The sequence below is a fragment of the Corvus kubaryi genome, unplaced genomic scaffold (assembly GCF_017639235.1).
Source record: "Corvus kubaryi isolate FWS band 111438036 unplaced genomic scaffold, C.kubaryi_AGA036_p1.0 37284, whole genome shotgun sequence".
NCBI classification, from domain to species: Eukaryota; Metazoa; Chordata; class Aves; order Passeriformes; family Corvidae; genus Corvus; species Corvus kubaryi.
The window spans coordinates 7743678-7765097 of record NW_024581088.1 but is presented as its reverse complement, the minus strand read 5'-3'; the positions used below and the strand labels follow the sequence as shown (position 1 = coordinate 7765097).

Here is a 21420-nt window from a genome sequence, read left to right as displayed (position 1 = left end):
TATTTTCAGAACAGCTGCCTGTTTTCTCTCTCAGGTATTTCTCCTGATTGTCTTTGTAAATCCAGCCAGAAGGATTTTCAGCACCAGATTTTTTCCCTGTTGCTGTCAAAGTCAAGAACAAAAACTTTCTAATTTCAAGATTATTATTGCTGTACATTGTTATACATCTGACCTTTGAAATATATATTCTCTATAACCACAATCTCTTACTTTGTGCAAAGTTCATCTGTTATCTAAATAAATGTCATATTTGGGATCTTGTTAAGCTTTTAGCTTCAGTAAAATAACTGTGAATTTCTGGAGTTTACTCAGACAGCATAAGAGAAACATTTATTTCATTGATTTTGACTATCCAACCTTTAAAATTTCGCAAAGTGTGTTTGTTCTTGTGTTATGAGAAAGTGATTTTGTATCCTTTCCCTGTCCCCATTTATTTATCTGCTTTCCAAGAAACTTTCCCCACAGGAACATCTCTCTGGGCCTTGGTGATTCTTACTGCTCTTTTATGAGTGCTTTTCCAATGTCATAATAATTTGGTTGGTTGGTTTTTGAGGCAGCAAAGCCACAAAATCAGGGCCTATGCATGCTCACAAAGAAAATTTTTTAATGTAAGAGACTCTAAAAGCAGACAGAAGGTTGTATTAAAAATAACCATGAAGACATGAGCTTAAACAACAAGTAGTTTATTTAGCATACTTAGTAAATCCTTGCACATGGTAATTCCCTAAATCCTCTGACCTTTTCCCAAAAGTCCCTGCTCTTGTAAATGAAATGCTCTATTGTCCTGCTTGTGAGGACCAGCAACCAGAATTAGACTGACTTCGGAATTGACTCTTTCAACACCTCAGAACCTTCTGGCTCAAAATAAGGTTCCAAAACAGGTTTTAATTTGACTTCTTCTGGCAGCTTCTGAGTCTCTTCTCTCCTCTTCTCTCCATCTTTTAAAAGTGGAACCAATGTTTTCCAGTGCTTCCCTGAAACTAAAAAGGAAAGAAATGGTTAATTGTTTTTCCCCCTCCACAGAAACAGAAGAAAATATACAAGTGGTTTGAATAGGAAGCTGATGAAAGAAAGAATCAGGAAGAAAAGACTTTGTGGTTTTCTTCCCCATCCTGTTCCACAAGTTTTCCATATTTCAGCTGGCAAGCACTGACTGCACAGTTAAATGCTTTGGTGCTGGATGCTGAGCTCCCAAATTCTAGGGCTTGGGGTCTCCAAAGTAGCTCCTTGGTTTTCACTCCAGAGAGTGAAACTGTGAGTAATGAGCCCATTTCATCCTCTGCATTTTGTGCTGGCTGAAAATGACATCAACTCAGTCACTGCATTATCAGTAAGTGCAGAGCACTGACTGCCCTCTATCAGTTAATCCACGCTGCTGCTATCAGCAGGGTGCAGCCCATACCAGGACTTAGGTCCCTGAAAGCCTCACCTCTGCCAGGCCTAATAGAGAAACTGGGATTTCGTCTGAGGTCCCCAGAGTACCCAGGGTCTTCATTGATTATGCCCAGGTTAGTGTTCCACGTGGACCAGTTCACTTCATCAACCCTGGGGAAACAACAACAAACCCAATATCTATTCTAAGGATCAGCAGACAACTCCAGGATCAGTTTATGCCACAAACTGTCATCTCTCTAGCCTCAGATCTGACCCAAAAACCAGATTAAACTGACCATTGTAGACATGATTCGTGCTCTATTCTTCAGAGTGCTCCAGGGGGAAAGTTCTGCTTCCCACCACCAGATACCTTGAAGTTGTTTGTCTACAGAAGATTGTTGGCTTGATACACAAACAAACAGGTACCTGAAGCACCATCTGTAATCATCTTGGCCATCAGGTGTGATCCCCACCAGGACTTGCTTCCCAGACCGGAACGAGCGCCTCAGACAGTTCAAGTAGCTGTTCTCAATGTCCAGGATTGTGATGGCTCTCTGCCAGGTAAGAGAAAGCAGAGCACTGAGAGGCTGCTGGTCAAAGTCAAACAAAGCCTGAATTCTGTCTGTATTTTAAAAACCTTGAGGTTTTTATCATTGTCAACACCTTAGAGCAGACACTGTAACTCTGCAACATCACCCAGTGTTAATATGTCACTAAAAATGCTGAATTACTGCCCTGTGAATAAAACTATGAAGTTCCCTTTCTTACCTCAAACAAAAACTGATTCTGGTAAAAATTAGTTTTTCCCCTTGCATAATCCCTCTCTTCACAGTCTGATCAGGATTTTCCATCATACAAAGCCTAAATAATTGTGTCCAACTACAAAAATACTCCTTTTCCTAAATTCTGAATATCTCTGGAACATTGGGAACATCTGCTTAGGCAAAACATCAAATATACATGGAAAAGGAACTAATACTTTTTTTTAGGAGCTGTTCAGATGAATCAGAAAGAAGCAGTGACCTGTTATTTAGACACATGTCAGCTCCTAAAGATTCTCTCTGAACTCTCTGAGGATTCTCCACACTTTTTTTTGGACAGCAGCCTCACAGAACCAACGTACCTGGAGTTTCCAGATGCTCTTGCTCTCCTGTGCAATTTTGTTGACAGTCTCCCCCATCAGTGCAATGAGCATGTTGAGCAGGAGGATGTAGGTGAGGATGACATAGAGAACCAGAAGGATGACAAACACAGACTTGAACCTGTAGTTCTCTGTGAACTCCAGGTCCCCCATGCCAATGGTGAACTTGAAGAGCTCCAGGCAGGTGTAGTAGAGGCTGTTGTAGGAGGTGCGGCCTCGTTTCACGTGGCAGCACCGGGCATGGTCAGAGATATTTATGTCCTGCCCCTCATTGTCATCTTCAATTAAAGTCACCACAGCTGTGGCAAAAGAAGAATCACATTCACAGGATGGAAACACAATTTGAGATCGTAACTTCATTGCAAGCAATGAAAATGAGCAGAAAGGCAACACGTCTCCTACACGGTACATTGACCCCAGGGAAATTGCCCTATAAAATATTCCCCAGAACTGACACCCTCTTAGCAGGTGCTGTCTCAGTTCTCTCCACATAGAACAGAGTGACTGGTTTTCTATTCAGCTTTGCAACCCAGGGATGAAAAGCTGTATGAAATTACTACAAATAATTGTTATTCTGAAGAGATTTCTTTTTGTAATTAGGTTGTTAGTTTTTAGTTGGGAACAAAAAGTCTAAGCAACTTGAAAAATAAAATTTTCTGAGATTCTTTAAGGTAAAAAGAAAAGTAACTCCAAGTAGAATATTACCTGTAGAAAATCCCAAGAGGAATACAAGATAGACAAACATGAAGCGACATAAATCTCTAAGGATCATCTGTAACATGGAAATAGAGATGAAAAGATTTTAAAACTTGAATGTAAACTGAAACAAAAACTGGTAGAAAATACTGCTTTAGCTCAAGAGGGCATTTGCTGTTCATGCATTAAACTGTTGTTTATCCAGCTGAGGTAATAAACTCAGTCTCCTTGCATCCATGTTTACCCAATTGTAGTTATTTTGAAGCATAGCAGGTAATAAAAATAATCATCATCATCATCCTAACAAGACTGCTATAAAACACATGGATGAGGAGCAGGAGGTTTTTCTACATCACTTAAATTTTATCACTTCACCCAGAAAATAATAACAAAGTCTAGCAGAGTCAATGAGAGGTAGACATGGCCAGGTGTGCCCTGGAAATGGGGCTGTTGGCAGCAGTGTCCTGCTCTGAGCCTCTGCTGCTTCCTCACCTGCCCCCTGCACTGACCTTGGCAATCATGACGGAGTAAATTCCCATCTGCTGGAAGCCACGGGTGTAGTAGAGCATGTTGGCCCAGCCCAGGGCCAAGGAGAACACCATGGAAGCCACATACAGCTCCTGGCCACAGAAGTACAGCACCACAGAGCTCAGGAGGAGCAGGGAGTGGACAAAGCTGGAAGACAAGTGTGGTGTGAATGCAGAGGGCTGAGCTGGCCACAGGTGCTGGGAACAGAGCAGCCCCATGGAGTGGACAGCAGAACAAGGGATTGTCCAGTTGGGAAGAGAAAGGGCCTTGGAGAGGCAAAGCTCCCTTAGCAATGGGAGGATTTCTGCATATCCAGTGCATAAATCCAACTTGGAGATCTATTCCTAACCCTGCTGCATGACACACTGAACACTCAGACACTTAATTTGCTTTACCTCCACAGGAGGTCACTGCTCCAGACCCATTTGTTCAATGATATCCACTGGTAACTCTGTTGTAAAGACCCAGGGAATTATAGCAAAGCACCTATTTCAGGTGGCTTCAGCAAAAACTACAGATCCCACACACTCATCTGTTCCAGGCTGAGATGCAATCAAAGGTACTGGAGCTTACAAAAGAACCTCACTGTAGCCATCAACTATCAGTGTCTTGAGGGATGGGCGCCTCTGCACGAAATACTGGATCTGAAAAGGGAACAAAGACCAGGTTTGCATCAAGGAAATATTAAGTATCCCCTGTGAAATAATTAACTAAGCACTGACCCCAGGGAGCTGGTACCCATCAAGACCTCAAAACCAACACTGGTGCAAGATCTAAGGAGGATCCCTCCAGTGACACCAGGTCAAGGAAAATGATCTGTACCTCTTGGCTAAAACACGGATTATCTAAGCAGCCAATGCTAATGAATAGGAAAAGCTTGTTTGATTCTCTCCTACACCTACCCAAACAGCAAAAGGAAAACTTTCAAATATCTTACCCCTCTGAAAAAAAAGTAGAGGCCTCCCAGTACACTCAGGATCTCTCCAGTTACTCGAAAATATTCCCCAGTGCTGTAACCAAAGGTGAAGGGAGGCTGCAGAAGATGGGAAAATAGATACGTTCAGCAGAACTGGAGATAGCAAAGGCCTAGCCTTGCCAGCAGCTGGAAGCAACTCCATTTCTGGGGGAACAGGGAGTGGTTAAGTTTCTGAAGGTGCTGCAGCAAGGGGGCAAGACTGGGAAGCAAGGAGGGTCAAAATCTCCCTCCTGCCTTCAGGAAAGGGGAAAACTTGGATGTTAAGAGCACGCATTCAAATGAGAGGCACATTTGGGATATTGTGCAATGGGTGGTTCCCTCACATATGACAGCAGTAATGTACCTTTTCATTCTTCTGTACAGGTCTGTAGTAAGCAGCTGCAGTGAGGATGATGATGTGCATGGTGTAGACAAAGAAGTTGAAGTAAAATAAGTGCTTGACAAACCGGTCCCACTTGTCTTGCAGCAGCCTGTTAAGAGGCTCCACCAGCAGCATCTCGTGACGGTTCTGAGCAGGAGAAAGAGGAGAATTTTGCTAGGATCAGTATATACTGGACTTTGAAAAAACCCATATTATATAAATCTTCACCAAATGATCCCTCTAGTTCCCTTAGGCTCAGGGTGGGAGGTTGCTGTTTCATGGAATTGAGGGAAGAGATGCTCTGTGTGGAACATGAGGCTCTCGCCCAGCCAAGGAGGTGCAGTACTCACTGGTGTCTCACTGCTGTAGGCAAGAATCTCAAGCACTGAATTTTTCTCACAGGTGTCTATACAGGACAGGTCATAAAGAGAGGAGTGGACAGGTCCATAGGCCCATTCAGTGAACTTCCTGGACAAGTGTCTGCACTCGGGGTCTTTGATCTCTCGTCTGAGGATGTAAGCGAAAATCTAATTGCAAAAGAACAATACAACCAACATTTCAGTGCTAATGGACTTCTCATTCCTCAGCCTCTCCACAACACAGGAAGGGTAATTTCTCCCTAGTTCAACAGAGCTGAAGCCAAACCACTGGAGCACTGCAGAGATCACAGTCTGAAATACACAACAGTTAATTTCGTCATTGTGTGCTAGGAGATGAGAAATATAAATACCTCTGGCATATCTGCTTCAAAACTGCAAGAGAAAAGCAGAGATGTTACACATCTCTGAGCAGAGTCACTTTGAATGGGGACTGCCAGAAAATGAATTACATCAGCCAGTCTGAAGTACAAGGGTTTCAGATGATATCAGAGACCCACTTTCTGTTTCCTCTGGGGCTGCCTGCATACCAGTGGTGTGTGAATAACACCAGCTGGGCACAGACACACACTCACACTTTGCAGCCTTTAAGGACTGTGCAGTTAAACTGCAGCATCAGTTCCTCTTAACTAAAAGGCCCCAATAACAAAGTTCTAAACTCCATTCTGCATAAATGTTTTACACATTCTCTCTATACTGTGATATAGCAATGGGACAGTCAAACACCTTTGTTCACCTACCCCTATCTTCCCTGTTTTGGCTGCCAGAGTTAAAGGAGTCAGCCCTTTCTTGTTGGTGAGTTCTTCCAGCTTGAGGATGGGATTGATCTTGGCACCAAGGATCAATATGTTATTATACATCTTGGTTACAAACTTGGTGTTATCCTTGGTGTTATCTGCAATCTCCACCAGTGTGTGCAGGACCATGTTGCCCATGGAGTCCTCAGCAGTGATGTTGGCTGCCTGGTAGGGATTCTCCAGGAGGAATTTCACAATGCAGAGCTGGTTGGTGCAGGCAGCCAGGGACAAAGGCAGCTCCCCTATGGCAAGTAATGGGAAGGAGTGGTCAGAAAGCCCAGTACTAGAGGTTCATAAACAGAAATATCACATTGTTTTCATCTTTCACCATGAAAAAAATGTGAGTTTCTCTGTCTAGAACAGCACCAATTCTTGTGATAGCTGTTAGAATAGGTTTTCTTTGGTTTAACTGCATCACAGAAACACAGCTGCTTAAACCCTGACAGGACAGGAGCAGAAGGTTACAAAGGATACAGTGCTTAGAGAACAAAGGAAAGCTGACAGCAAGCTCACACTGAACACCATCAGCTACCAACTGCATTTCTTTATAAGATCAGTCTTTGGGAGGAAATATTTGGCCTAAAGGTGGAACAGCCCATCTGGTACTGCTGAGCCTCCAGTGCCACATAAACAGGATTATTTAACAGCTTGCACTTGAGATGCTGCTGGGACAACTCAATCAATAAAGCCCATACTGTGCTCACTCCTACCAAAATAAAAGCCAGATTTCCCTTTGATTTTCCTGAAGAACTCCCCACAGGCTCTGGCATGAACATCTGCTCCATTCTGGACCAGGAGCTTCACCAGGTACATGTTCCTCCTCTCGATGGCGATGTGAAGAGCAGTCTGGCCTACAGAGACACTCATTAGACAGAAACCTTCAGCATTTAGTACAGACTGGGAGCTTTCAGCACTGCAAATCCCTCAGCTCCATGTAAGATGGTGGAACTGAGAGCTCTGCAGTCTAAAGAGCTCTAGAACTGAACTGGAAAAAGACCAGGCAAACAGCAAATGCAAACCATTATATCATTGTGTATCAAAAATGGCAGAATATTGCCCTAACAGGACACAGCCCCAGCACAAATGCACACATTTTTAATCACACACTGGAACTTTGGGGTGCATAAGGCCTCATGCAGAAGACTTTGACAGCCCTGCCTTCAGTCTAAGCACCCTGAGTATTCACTGCAGCAATTGTTTCTCTTACCCTTGTAGTAGTTGTCAGTATATTCTGCATTAACAAACTCTTTCAGAGTTCCAGTTTTCCTTGCAATATCCAGCAGCAAGGGAATGGTATCATTTTTCCCATCGTGTAGATTCAGCATGGCTTTCAGCAAACAGGTTTTCCCAGTTTCAGGCTCTGTAACACAAAAGATTGCAGGTACATAAAAGTGATTATAAACCTACCATCTATACCCAGGCAAACAGGAATTAATGAGGTTCTTCTCAAAAGACAAGAAACCTCATTTAGTGTTTCACAGAAAATTTCAGCTCCTGTAACCTTACAATCAATGGGTTGCCCAGTCAATAGGGTTATCAAAGGACCTCCTGCAGACATGGAACATAATTATCTTTTTTTGTTTTCATCTCAGGAGCACTGCTGGAAGAAGAAGAGGGCAAATCAAGGTACGTGACACTAAAGGGTACCTTTGAACTCCTCATCTGTGAGATGCTTGAAGGTTCTATTAAGGTAGAGTAGCAGGTCACTGAGGTCCTTTGTGTTGCCTTGGGCTACAGCATCAAAGATCCTTCTGCGGTCATAAAACTTGAAAGCTTTTTCTGAGCAGCCTGTGATGGAATCTGTAGATAGGAGCCTAACAAGGGGAAATGTCAGTTACCTAAAGTCAGATATTTAGCAGGCTTTTTATCAACTACCAGAATATTGTTTTTCATTTGCTTGAGAGAAGTAGTAAACACTGCAGATTAGAATAGATATATCTGCAAAGAGTAAAAGAACAAAGTCTGCATGCAACTCTCCTGATGAAATTATGATTCTGTTGCTGAAAAGCTGAGAACAAGACTTAAAAGAGGCATTGAAGTATGGAGGTGTAACTGCAGGCCTGGAGCCAGGCAATCACTCGTTCTCACTCTGGGCCATGTCCATTCACTGAGCAGCCTCAAGCAAGTGAATTAAGGCCTACTGCTAATTTTGGGCATAACATCCAGGGACTGAATTTTTAGAGATGCCAAGAGACAACAGTTACTGTCACTTTCTGTTGCAACACTCCTTAATTTGGCATAGAAAATGGTGAGACTGAAAAGATGGTCATGCTCAGGTGGAGAGAACAAATGCTGCTCCAAGAAACACAGCCTGCAGTCCTCAAACAATTCATTACAACCAAATCTCACAAGGCAAACTTACTTGTGAAATTTGCCCCTCTCCATATTCACATGGAATTTGATGACAGAAGGTGCCACCAGGTGATCCATCTGGTAGAAGGAGTCCATGGGAGCCATGTCCTTGTCACTGTCTCCCATCACGAAGCGGCCCCGTCTTGCAAAGATGTTGCTTTTGGGTGGCTGCACCTTGGTGCTGAGCGGGCCCTGGGGGTTGTCAGGGGCTTCCTGGACAGAGTCCTCCCCTTCTGTGTGCTCATCTGTCACTTCAGATTCCTCCATGTCAAAACTGCCAAACTTCTTCATCTTCCCAAGAATGGAGGACATGATGAGCCAGCAGTCTGTGAGGAAGGACACAGACACCTCAAGTCAGCACTTTAGGGGGCCATGAGTCCCCCTTTGCTTAGGAATGTTTTCCAGAAACAGCAGGGAGTGGATTGGTTGCTCTCATCCCAGAAATGAGGCAGAGGGACACATATTCACTGTGCCCACAGCCAGAACAGTTTAGTAGGTCACTACCTCTATTCCATTTGTTCCTGTCCCCACTGCCCTTACCCATTCCAGAATGGAGAAAGCAAACCAGAACATCCCAGAGCTTCCTGTCCACCTCACTGCAGAGCTGAGCCTCAGCTATTTCTGCTTAAAGCCAGTGCCTCATCCTCCTCCAGTCATTGGTAAAGCCAGAACAATCTCAAACCCCAACAAACTCTGCTTTTCTTCTCTACTTTCTGACTGGTTTGTGCCACAAACCATTCTCATGATTCTATCAGGGATGTGAAAAAAGCCCTGCTTGTGCCATAACCTGATCTCCGGGATGCTGAGCACAGAGGGCTTCCTGCACCCAGGAAAGTTATCCCTTAAGGGCTTTGCCAGAGTTATGGCAGTGCCTGATGGAAACTGGAGTGTGTGATACTCAAGAGATGAGTGTCACCTCAGACATGACACATGGAAACACAGAGGGAAAGGTTACCACAGGTAAGATGTGATTGTAACAACCACACAGCTGATCTTGTCTGATTCACAACCACACAGAACCTGACACAAGCAACAAATACAGAATCAGAGAATGGTTTTTGTGGGAAGAGACCTTAAAGCTCATCTCATTCCACCCCTCTGCCCTGGGGAGAGACACCTTCCACTATCCCACGTTTCTCCAAGCCCTGTCCAACCTGGCCTTGGACACTTCCAGGGATGGGGCAGCCACAGCTTCTCTGGGCAGCCTGTGCCAGGATCTCCCTACTCTCACAAACAACACACTCTACTGAAGGTAGAACAGGCTGCCTTTTTTGGTTTGGTTTCTTATCAACCTGTTTTAATCAGACAAATGGTGCCTTCATGCTACTGAATGCAAAATATCCTGGAACTCCAGCAGTGCAGACAGAAACACATCATATCTGAACTGCTGCACAGCTGGCTTAGAGACACAGTCTGAAACCTACATTGCTTGAAAATCTTACAGGTTTGTGCAGCACAGGAATATCACTAAATGTTTAAAAAGCCTCAACTTATAAGCCACATTAGAGTGGTCAGTAATCTTCTGTGTACATTCAGTGTGAACACAACATCATGAACCTGCTTCAAGGTTGTTTCTCTTCACAAGAGAAACATTCTGAGGGTTGTGTGCAAACCTACATTAAAGCTGGATTTTCAGTTCTATGGGAATACTTCATATTTATATCAATGGTCACATATTTTTTTGTGAAAGCAGGACAGGAAAGAAAATTTTATCATTTGCATTCCTTTTCTATAATTTTGTACAATATACATGTAAAGAAAACATCAATTTGCAAACTTGCACGTTTAGGGTTACTGGAAGCAAACCAGCATAGCACAGATCAAATACTAATGATTGCAATTTAACTTGCTCACCTTTCAAGTTCTTTGTCTCCTTAGAATCACTCTGAAAGAATAACATAATATCTTATTAATTGTCCTATTAATAAGAAATAAAAATTCTTGTTCCATTTGGAACAAGGTACTAAAATTACAGTAGAACTATTACTTCAGTGAAAAAGGAACACAAACAGTTCTATAAAATATAGGAAAAAACACAGTGGGAATACAGTCATGTGTAATTTTAATTTTTTGTTTTATTTAAATTCATGTGGATTGAGCCAAAAACATCAGTGAGTGGCTACAGAACACACAACCACTTATCTTCCATAGAATAAATATAATATTAAAATGTGAAGAATGGGCTCAATCCTGTCTCCCAGGCAATTGCTCAAACCTACATTATATGTGTTTTCCTTTCTAAACCCTGCTGGTAATACATTTGATAATGAAGACAGAGCTGCTTTTCCTCACAAGTATGGAAACCTTCACAAATCTGTCAAAGGATTATTAAAAAAACCAATAAGCATTACCTAGTTTAAAAAATGCCCAACATATTTGAACTCCCTGAAACCCACGTACCTAGAACTTTGATACAACACCACAAAAATAAAAAAGGAAATATTTTGGATAGAATGCTTTGCCACATCACAACTTAGAATAAGTAATAAAGAGAGTTTAAAAACAACTAATAACCATGCTATTCATATATACATGCAGAACTTACAAATATTGACCAAAATCCTGTCTTCCAAAAAACAGTCCAGTCTCAGTAAACACCCGCTGATCCACAGGAATTTGGTGCCAGATATTCCTCTTCCAAGGTGCCTGGACTGAAAAGCCCTCAGAGTTTGCTTCTCCACTTCATTTGTCTGAAAATTGTGATGATTTTTAGAACCAAGGGAAGCTCACTGGAAAAAACAGAGAATAGAGCAATAAGATAATTAAGAACAATTCTGGAACCAGAAGCATCAGCGGCTTCTATTCCCAGAGGTTTAGCAAAGCTCTTTACAAGAATTGCAGTAAGTTGCTGTTGTTTTTCTCTCCCCTTTAATTGCATTTAGTAATGGATATTCTTCTCCAGATTTCCTCTTGAGTAAATGCACTCAAGTTTGCAAAAAAAAAAAAAAAGCACCCGAACCCCCAGACAGCAATTGTTTCTGGGGGTCATGGTTTCAATTCAATTTACAAAACTCTGTAAAATATGCCACAGTCACCTTTCTTGGGGACCTTTCTTGAGTGGCTGATTTAAAGAGAAATATTTTAAAGATAAGCTGATTCAGAACAGAGTTGAGGAAGAACCAAGAAGTCCTAAAGCCTTTTTATTGTTTCACGTTCCTCCTATGTTTTACTTAAATTATATATATATATATATGTATGTAACAGCCTCTAAATATTAATGTCATGAGGAAAAAACCCCAACTTATCTAATCCAGGATGGATCTAACACCCTCAGAAATTCAGAGCTGTGTCATACGTTGTTAAATACATAATTTACATAAGATCTTTCTGACAAAAGCTAGTCTAGAGAAACAGCTTTTCCAGAGGCTGTTAGGCTGGGAGCAACCCCCAAGCTTCCTGAGGTTTTGAGCAGAATATGAAATTATTCAATGAAATTATCTGTCTTTTGTTTTGCAAAAGGTGGCTGGCTCTCTAGTCTTGCCATCTATCCATGGATGTAAAAAAGAATTATGTATTTGCCTATTTAATAGCAAACTAATTATACTCCTTAGATCTGTGGTACTCAAGAGTAACAAGGCTGTTTATTAATGCATAAATATAGATTACCAATGGGCACGTCCTCAGCAGCATCCAAGATGCTGTAAAGGCTTTTGATGCAACAGCATCATCAGCTCCTTCCTGTTATTCAATAAAAATGAAAGCAGATCTGCTGTTAAAAATATATTTATAATAATGCAAGAGGGAAAACAACATATAACAAATTCAGACTTTTTACAACACCTTTAGTCCACATTTTCTCTGTAATATGCCAACAGTTCACTAAACATGGCATGGAAGAGAAATGCCATCTTTGTAATTAAGGTCCCAGAACTCAGCACAGCTTTCTCACCATAAAAATGTCAGTCCTGATGTTGCTAATGAGCAAGGGATGAATCCATGTCCATATTCCAGTGGAAACATTCCAGTGCTTCCTAGGAATTAAACTGTATCCAGATAACAGGAAACATCTTACTTGCTTCCCAATGTCATTTGAGCAAAAGAAACATACATGTACACAGAAAAGTACAAATGTTTTAACAATAAAATAACGACTAGGAGAAGAAAGAAATTCTAAGAGAATAACACAGGGGATAAAACTTGGAAATTTTAAGGGAGTACACACAAGCATCAGACTAAATTACAGATAGCAGCTCATCTCTCCCAGTCCTTTCCAACACATTTCCTACCAGGAAAATGAGCCTTGCAAGAAGTGTCTTTTTATGCAGAAAGTTAATGGATCTTTCCCAGTCACTCAGATAAATTTAATGTGATAATTACTTCTCATTTCACAAATGGGAATGACAGAGCAACAAAATGTGCAGACCCAGGAGAAGCAGACATTAGATGCAGGGGTTTTGTTCCACTGTAAGTGTAAGTGTAAGTGAGTAAGAGTGCATGTGGAATAAAGTGAAAAAAAACCACTGTACAGTCAGGAAAAAACCAGAAGCTGCATCTCAGGCCACTCCAAATAATGACTTTATTTACTATGGAACATCACCATAGCTGCCCCCACAGCAGCATCCACATCCTTCCCGTAAACCACAGGGAATGGAAAAATCCTTTCCACTTCCTGCTTCAGCACCTCATTCCTGGCAAGGGCGCTCCCGCTGCCCAGGATCCTCCTCACTCCCGTGTCCTCCAGGTGCTGCACAGGTAACATGGAGCAGAGGTTCTCCACGATGCCACGGCACAGGGCTCTGGTGACATGGCCCAGGGACAGCTCAGAGGCACCAATGCTGGTCACTGATGCCAGCTGCTCAGGAAGGTGTCTCTCTCCAAATATGGTTGGGTGGACTGAGAGTTTGCTGTACTTTTGGGCCAAGGCTGCTTGGATTATCCTTGGGTAGATGGCAGATTCCTGAACCTCAAGTCCTGCAGATGGGAAATAGCTTGTTAGCAATCTGAAGGGGTCTGGTGTAACTCACATGTGGACACTTAAATGGACACTGATGCACCCAGTTCAGCAAAATACTGAATATCTTTTTCCATGCCCCTAAGGTAATTGTGTGTCCAAGATTAGGAACCACAGTCCTCCCATCCAGTTGTATCCAGAACGTGCAGTATTAGAAACAGTTTCTGATTACAGCAACTGCCTTTCCTGACAAAAACAGCTACTGCTCATTGTCTATACTGTGCTAAGTTCCACAAAACAACATCTTTAAAGGGACTAACAGCAGGTTTCAGCTTCAGTGGCTGGACTCCACGTGAATGTAACATTCACCTCGAGTACTTACTGAAAGAACAATTTCAGAGCTTATTTCTGTAGTGCAAAACCCAAGAGATTACCCAAAAACCTGCAAACGCCATGCTTAAAGCACTTAAAAGATATTCCATGAGTTTGAGTCTTAAAAACCATTAGAGTGCTGCAAAATATGCACCAAAAGGATTCCTTTGGACTGCAGTCACACAAAATTAGAGGCTGTTGTCCTCAAATCTGCCAACCTTGCTTTTTGAAAATCAACTTGCACAAAATAATTCTGTCCTTGAAACAAAAGAAGGCCTAAAGGGAACATGAATGTGGAGTCCAAGCATGACTGTCCCAACATGTTCAAAAGCTTCAGCGGGAAATTCCAGAGATCTGGGAAGCATGACCCAGGAATTACATCCCTGTTCCCTTTATGGCATGATGGAACAGCTCTAGGCTTGTTCCTCTGCCTCAGCTTCCTTGTACCTTGATGATCAACCTCAGTTTTAAGCTTCAGCTTAAGCTGCTCCATGAAATGACTTACCCAGCTCTTGTGTCCACTGTGCCACCATGCCCACAAATGTTGCAAGCACATTCCCTCCATTAAGTGATGCTGCCACTGCCAAGTAGTCACCATTGAAGTAGGGAAAATAAGTGACAGCTGAGGAAGGATCTGGTGCCTCTGGAGGCTGGAAACCCAGGGGCATTGAGATGGTCAGCTGAGCAGAGGTGCTGACATTAAGAACTAAAACACACCATAAAAAGGAAAAAAGAAAATAATCAGTATTTTACTAAGCTACCCTGAAGGAGGACAATGAGAAAAGCGAATCAGGTACCAAAATGACCATACCTGCATCAGTCCTCTCAGTCAGACAGGAATAAACAGAGCACTGGAAATCTCCCAGAGCAATTCCCACTTTTGCTCCTTTGGGTATTCCATGCCATGCACAGGTTGTCCTGCCTGCAATGCTGCCAGGGTCTCCCACCTCTGGAAGCAAGTGGACAGGAAAGCTGGATTTTTTCAATCTGGAAGCAGAACATTATTGGAGGAAAGCAGTTCGGGAACGTGGGGCATAACTACAAAAAACTCTTTGAAGTCACAGATGAATCTGGCCACACATTTGTGGCTGCTGGATTTATGGATGCCTTCACCTATTTAGAAAGCTTTGTCTTGGACAGGGGCAGCATTCCAGTCCAGTGGGCTGGGTAAACCAGTCTGGAAGAATAAATAGTTTTCCTTTCTATGCAATCTGAGTACCTGAGATTATACAGTACATGTTCAGTAAGTTTAACATACTGATGGTCATATGGACAAGCAGGTCCAGGGCAAAGGGACAATCACAAACCCAGCAAAAAATGCAGCTAAGTGTCATGCAATTAGTAGTTCACAACGAAATCACAAAGAGTTAAGTCCAACAAACTCCTTACACAATCAGCTGCAGGTGCTACAGCACCACCACCACTTTTGTAAAAATTCAGTCAGCAAAATGCAAATTTCTGTCACTCTTTCATACCTTGATGAGAAGATCTTTCACCTTGGAGTCCTGGCCTAACCTAAGCCCTGAAATATATAAGGCCTTAGCACTCAACCCTGAAAGAGCAAATCATTAAAATAAATAAGTAAATAAATAAACTGATTCCCCGTAAGATTTCCTGTACTTTAATAGCTCTTAAATATGCCCACAAGTAAGTCTCAGCAGTTAGGAAGCTCAGCTCAAAGAACTAGAGAGTGGTAACTGTGTTTAACACGGCACAGGTAACACTGTGGCTGCACTTGTCCACCCCACCCCACCACAGAAAGGGAGAGAACAGCTTGGTCTCACTGATACATTTCTCAGCTCTGCTGTTTGCAGGTATTTTTAAAAATACTGGGCCAGATTTTATCAGATTTAAACAGAGGAAACTCTCAATAGCTCTTCAGTACAGGCCACAATTGATTAGGAGTAACTTTCAATCCCTTTTTACCTGTAGCACATCAACACTCATGGCCCAAAGAGGTGCTCACACCGCCTGACACAAGCAGTGCACAAACCCCACTGAATGGCCTTAGCACTTACATGTCAGTATTCCAGCTCTTGTTTCTGCAATTAAAATATCCCCAGCTGGCAGCATTCTGGACAGACATGAGTGGCTTCTTCAGGTCACACAACATGGCAACCACGTAGTCCTGGATAGTGCCAGCTGCATCATAAGCCTTCAGAAAATCTGGACTTTTAAACAAGACATTTGAAAAACAGGAAGTTGCTTTAAGACAGTGAGAGCAAGACAACTTTCATTGCTATGGGGAACTTCACACACGTGGGCCCATTTAAAAATTAAACAGCCACCTCAGGAATCAACCTGCATTTTGTTAGTTTGGTTTGTTTTTTCAAATGGAATTTGTTTTCCAAGCTGCAGCAATACTTATCTCCAGATGGAAGATAGAGAGGGAGCAGCTTTAAGGAATGAGTTGTCTCAGTTCAAAAGCACAGCATTGCAAAAGTTATCAGGAAAGTAATAATTGTTTGCATGAATAAAAGGCACTTGGTTGATTCTGGAGCATTTTTCAGAAATAGTTAAATTCCCACTTGCTCTGGGGTCCACAAATCATATGAATGGAAATGTACCAAATGATGAAGCAAAACAAAGCAGGTGGACTCATGACTCATGCAGCTCTGAAGTAAGATCACACCATGCTCCATATATTTGCTGGACACACACTGGAAGAAATCAAGATCTAATAAATTTTCCCCTTTTCTTGAACCTGAACTCATTGCAGAGGAAGAAACTGGCTCTTTGAGAAAGATGAAACTGAAGAGCAAATCTTGCTGATGCCAAGTCATAAGTGAAAAACTTTATCCTTGGCAAACATGCCACAACAGAGCAGTGCACCTGTATCATCTCATGAGGATCTGTCACAGTGTCTGAGGAAGGAAGGAACTGAAATTAATTTAGAGACAGACTTTTTGTTTGAGCATCTGGCAGCAACCAGACCAAGCAACCCTGTCACTGTTTTAGGCATGTCTGTACTTTCCACAAAGCAGCACAAGGCAAAATGACAATGTTCAAACTGCATTAGCAGAGCTACTCTGAGCAGTATGATGGACTAGAATTATTCTATGATACTTTAACGCTTCTGTTCCTATATGGTCAAAAGCTTTTCTTTTTATTAGAGATCTGTAGTATTTTTATGAGGTCAGGGACTCTTGCATGCTTAATTGCATATAGTTTATATTAAATACTGCCATTTTAAATATTCTTTGACTACTTAATTAAGATTATGATTACAGAGAAGCGCAGCCCCTCAGCCTGTAGCAGCACTAACATGCTACAGGAATACTAATTGTCACATAAATTCAAGAGGAGAAACAGCCTTTTGAGAAGCAATGTACCTGTTCTTTAAATACCAGTAGACTGTGGCACATCCAAATCCTGTAGCCAGGCTCACGTGTGACTGTGGCAGAGGAAGAGAAGAGAGGAAGGTGGGGCTGCAGCGGCCATCCTGCCAAGTGACCAGGTGGCTGACCTTGTCTGGCTCAAAGGCAGGGCCTGTGCCACTCTCTGACCACTTGCAACCTGGAAACAGAATAGAATCCAAGAAATCCAGTGACTCCCTGCAGCATAGCCTGCCTGGCATTCCTCATTTCTGAACACACTTGATAATTTGTTAAATATACCAGAAAAGGAGCCAGTAGAGATTGTAATCAAACCACTCTTAGTTTTCAGCCCTAGATAATGTCATAACACAAATCATCCTTTGGTAACACAGAGAATGGTATCCAAAGCCTTCCTTCTCTTGAAGAGAGCTATTAAAGACACAAACAACAGGTGAGCCACAAAAAACCCCAACCACGGTCTGCTATGGGAGGTTAGGAGCTGACATGGCAGCTCTCACCTCAGCTGGGATGTGCCACATCACCACCTGGAGAATGCTGCATCAGTAATGAACTGCCCAGGATGGAGAGCACAAAGCTGCATCACCTTTGGAGCCAAAGTAACAAGAGACCTGGATCTGTGAGTATTAAGCAATGGACTACAAAGTACTAAAGAGTAAAACCCTCATGTACTACACAAAAAAGTTTCACCAAAGGTAGGACAGGGTTTAATTCAGTTTGCCAGTCCAGCATGCTCTTTTTGAGCAGAGAACACCACACCTTTGAGGAAATCTTCACATTCTTTCATTGCAGAGGAGAGGCTGGGCTCAAGCACTGTTTGGCAGCACATTCCATGGCACAGCTCTGACCCCTCCCAGGCCATCCCTGGACATAGGGCAGGGATGGGACAGGCCACTCACTCTGGAACTGAGGCAAAGTCTTGGGTTTTAGCCAAGGGAGCAGAGTTTCAAGAGAAGAGACTCAGCTGCCTGACTTGCACAAATGTGGCTAAAAAACCATAATTCTTAGGCTGGATACAGGGGTTGGAAGTCACATTCACACAGTAGGAGAGCAGCCCTGAAGGCTGGGAGCTCCCACAAGAAAGATGCAAAACAAAACACATACTTTTTCTTGTTCCCTCAATTCCCTGTTCTACCAGATCTGTTTGAACTGATTTTCCGATTGGTCTGCTTTTCTAGTTTTAAATGGATTCTAAGAAATATTATTAATCATAAATCTAACCCTAAAGGATGCCATTAAATTTTTTATTTGTGTCCCCAAGGCTCTGGATTCACTTAGTCCACTCAAAGCAAATGAGAGCAAACACCCTCTTTCACTTTACAGAAATGAAACTAAAGTGGCATGTGGCTTTAGGACATAAAATATTTACCAATATGACATAAGAATCTGTGCCTATGAATACACAAGGCTTTGTTATGCACCTCCTGGGACAGCTGGAAAGCAACAACAGCTCCTTCAGTGCATCACCCTTTGGATTTCTTTCTTTCTAATCATTTTTAGTATGTAAAGCAGTTAAGACCCTGACAACTTCTGACAGGCAGTGACCAGCACTTTTGGGAAATCTACTCTGTGGTTTACAATAAATCTTTACTTAATCTGCATAAGTCCTGTTATAGTAAGACTTGTATAATTGTCCAGATGACCACACTACAGGTTTAAGAGAAAGAAGACATGGAATCACACTCTGGAAGCCTTAGACTTCAGTAGGTCTGTAAGGCATCAGCCAAGAAGATAATCCATCCCTATCTCACAGGGCTGGCAATCCAAGCCCTGGATTCTTCAAATATCCTCACTGTCACAAGGATTATCTGGGTATTTGCACAACAAAGCCCCATGTGACTACCTCACTGCAGCTGATTTTGTTTCTGAGGTCTTGGCAAGCAGCTGAGCATCCACAATCATGACCACAGTCCTTTCTCAGCTCCTACTAACAGAAGCATAGGCAACAAAATGAATGCAACGCGACAGGCTACGACTTGCTAGGAAAAAAGAAGCCTTGGGATTTTGGGGGGGAAAAAAACCCAGAAAGTTGTTGAGATGCTGGACAGCATCTAGGTAAGGGTTTGATGAGGTGAATAAAATCCCCCTGCAAGTTGTTCACATGATGCAGAAGTTCTTTCAAATGGCAGCAGATAGCATGTGATGGAGAAACAATTAACAAGCCACAAATATGCTACTCCTCCTTCATGCTAACAATTGTGCTGACTCTGCAGGGATCCCATCAAGCTAAATCCTTTATCATTAACTATAGTAAGTAGCCAGAATTTCAGTAAAAAAAGCAAAATTCTCATAAGAGATCTTCTATTAATTCTGTTTTAGAGAAGACCAAAGCGACACAGCAGTTTAATCACAGAATCACTTCACTTACAATTCAATTTTCTGCATCATAATACTTTGAACAGGGATGTTTAAGAATTAATGTTACCTTTATCACTTTTCCAAAACACAACCCCATGCATTTGTCCAGAAATACCAATGTGGGTGACTCGCTGAAGCTGCTGCTGAGGCAGAGCAGCAAGGCATTCATTCAATGCTCTTATGATTTTCTGGACATCCTGCTCCATTCCCTGCAATCACAAAGCATTATCCTGTGCATGAAGCCATTAGGATTCACTCAGTGTATTTATTAAACAAGGCTGCTCTAGTCAGAAGTCAGAAGGAATTCATTTAATTCAATAGCATTTATTAGAGTAATATTCACTACTAAACTGCAAAAAGAAAAGAAAAATGGCAGAAAAACCCACAAACACACAAAAACTAAAAATCAATGCTAGCAAGTCAAGTCTCTTAAACTTAAGGCAAAATAATTCTTTAATTAATTAATTAATAATTTCCTAAATTACCACACTCAACCATAACTTTTTAAAAGTCTAATAGCACTGACTACAAGCTTTCATTAGTCCACCTTATCTATTGCTCTTCATTTTCCTCACAAAGAGAACTATCCATGTGTTCTGACAGGTGTGCAGGCTCCCCTACATCTCCCTAAAGCTCCTCCCTACCAACTCACTGTTGAGTTTGATGATACTGATATTCCATTTCTGGATATTCTGTTCCTACAACCACCCAGCAAACTGACACAACTGCTCCCCAGGAGAAGCTTTCACACTTTCAAAGGTTCAGATTACTTTGTGACAGACCAGTATGAAGATTACAAAACTATTCAAATAGAGTCTACAAATAAACATGAACTTTGTGCATCGGTACTTTTGGCTGCATAAATTGGCAGGAGGAGGGCTGGCCTGTTTGGTATCCTTGGTATCAGAAATTATGCATATTTTTAATGATTCTGATTCATCCTTTTTTTTTTTTTTTTTTTAAATGACCAACACAACGGATGCAAAGATCTTTAACAGGAGTACACGCTCCTGGTTATTTCCACAGGGAGTTTCCAGTTTTGATTCCACCTCACACTTAAGTGCAAAATAAAATACCCTTCCAGTTGGCAAGTGGTTGCTGTTTGCTGACTGGGAGTGTCAAAGATAAGGTGGTGGCTCATGAGAGAATAGTTTTAGAGTGTCTTTGGCAATTTTTCAAAACCTGCATCTTTCTTAAATCAAGCAGCTCTGCTTAACTTCCTTGAACAGTGAGCAGGGGGTGTTTTAATTCTGCTTTCTGATGTCCAGACACATGCTGCCAATCTAAGCACAAAAACAATCCACGAAAGCCACTGGAGCCTGCACAACGTACCAAACCCAGCCACTACAAGGCAGGGCCGGTGTCCTGCAATTTCCCTCAGCGCTCCCTGCCAGCCCTTACCTGCGGTCCGGCTTCCAGGCTATCGCTGTGTGCCAGCGTCTCCCTGGAGCAGCTCTGTGCCAGCGCCAGCCCTCGCTCTGTCCCTGTCACCAGGGCTGCCTTCACCGACGTCGTGCCCAGGTCAATACCCAGCACACAGGTGGGCCCAGGCCCGCCCGCCGCGGCCATGAGGGGGTGGCTGTCACCTTGCCCAGCACAGACAGGCGGACCAACACCCGCCACGCTGAGCCCCACACGGCTCCTGGTGCCCCGAGCACCCGCAGTGCGGTCTCCCAGGGACAGGGCAGGAGCGCGACCTGGACTTCGCCCTCAGGGTGAAGGTGCCTCCCTCCCCTCAGCACTCCCCAGCCACTACCCCTCCACCTTGAGGGTGACAAATCGCCCCTTCCCCAGCTGTCCCGCGCAGCTTTAAACCACGCTTTTTGACAAAACCAAACCACCACGGTGCCAAACCCACCCCG

General features: G+C 42.7%; 2 protein-coding genes across 4 annotated transcripts; both read right to left on the bottom strand.

Moving 5' to 3' along the window:
• Positions 1-667: 667 nt before the first annotated feature.
• Positions 668-12576, bottom strand: TRPV1 (transient receptor potential cation channel subfamily V member 1). Of its 2 annotated transcripts, XM_042026302.1 has the most exons (18): positions 12492-12576; positions 11148-11331; positions 10457-10487; positions 8613-8928; positions 7898-8064; positions 7458-7610; positions 6961-7101; positions 6194-6492; positions 5427-5603; positions 5059-5223; positions 4677-4772; positions 4313-4383; positions 3721-3886; positions 3221-3287; positions 2498-2814; positions 1801-1928; positions 1430-1545; positions 668-980 (listed from the first exon to the last, which is right to left on the bottom strand). In XM_042026302.1, the coding sequence occupies exons 4-18, from the start codon at positions 8912-8914 to the stop codon at positions 811-813; spliced, it is 2535 nt and encodes an 844-aa protein (XP_041882236.1). In that variant the 5' UTR covers positions 8915-8928; positions 10457-10487; positions 11148-11331; positions 12492-12576; the 3' UTR covers positions 668-810. The 2 variants fall into 2 exon arrangements, with proteins under 2 accessions (XP_041882236.1, XP_041882237.1); XM_042026303.1 differs by lacking the exon at positions 1430-1545.
• On the bottom strand, positions 12310-21415 carry SHPK (sedoheptulokinase). Of its 2 annotated transcripts, XM_042026312.1 has the most exons (8): positions 20960-21415; positions 19626-19767; positions 17198-17381; positions 15884-16036; positions 14677-14852; positions 14371-14571; positions 13224-13513; positions 12310-12585 (listed from the first exon to the last, which is right to left on the bottom strand). In XM_042026312.1, the coding sequence occupies exons 1-8, from the start codon at positions 21125-21127 to the stop codon at positions 12574-12576; spliced, it is 1326 nt and encodes a 441-aa protein (XP_041882246.1). In that variant the 5' UTR covers positions 21128-21415; the 3' UTR covers positions 12310-12573. The 2 variants fall into 2 exon arrangements, with proteins under 2 accessions (XP_041882246.1, XP_041882245.1); XM_042026311.1 differs by lacking the exon at positions 12310-12585 and having other exon boundaries at positions 13096-13513; positions 20960-21414.
• Positions 21416-21420: the final 5 nt, after the last annotated feature.

Coding starts and splice junctions, on each gene's coding strand:
- TRPV1 (XM_042026302.1), bottom strand. CDS start 8,914: ATGTCCTCCATTCTTGGGAAGATGAAGAAGTTTGGCAGTTTTGACATG. Junction 5,604..6,193: donor CCAAAACAGGGAAGATAGGG/GTAGGTGAACAA, acceptor TTTTGCAATTAG/ATTTTCGCTTACATCCTCAG. Junction 4,384..4,676: donor TCTACTTTTTTTTCAGAGGG/GTAAGATATTTG, acceptor TTCCCTTTTCAG/ATCCAGTATTTCGTGCAGAG.
- SHPK (XM_042026311.1), bottom strand. CDS start 21,127: ATGGCCGCGGCGGGCGGGCCTGGGCCCACCTGTGTGCTGGGTATTGAC. Junction 16,037..17,197: donor TACTGGTATTTAAAGAACAG/GTACATTGCTTC, acceptor CTTGTTTAAAAG/TCCAGATTTTCTGAAGGCTT. Junction 13,514..14,370: donor ACAGTGGACACAAGAGCTGG/GTAAGTCATTTC, acceptor TCCCATCTGCAG/GACTTGAGGTTCAGGAATCT.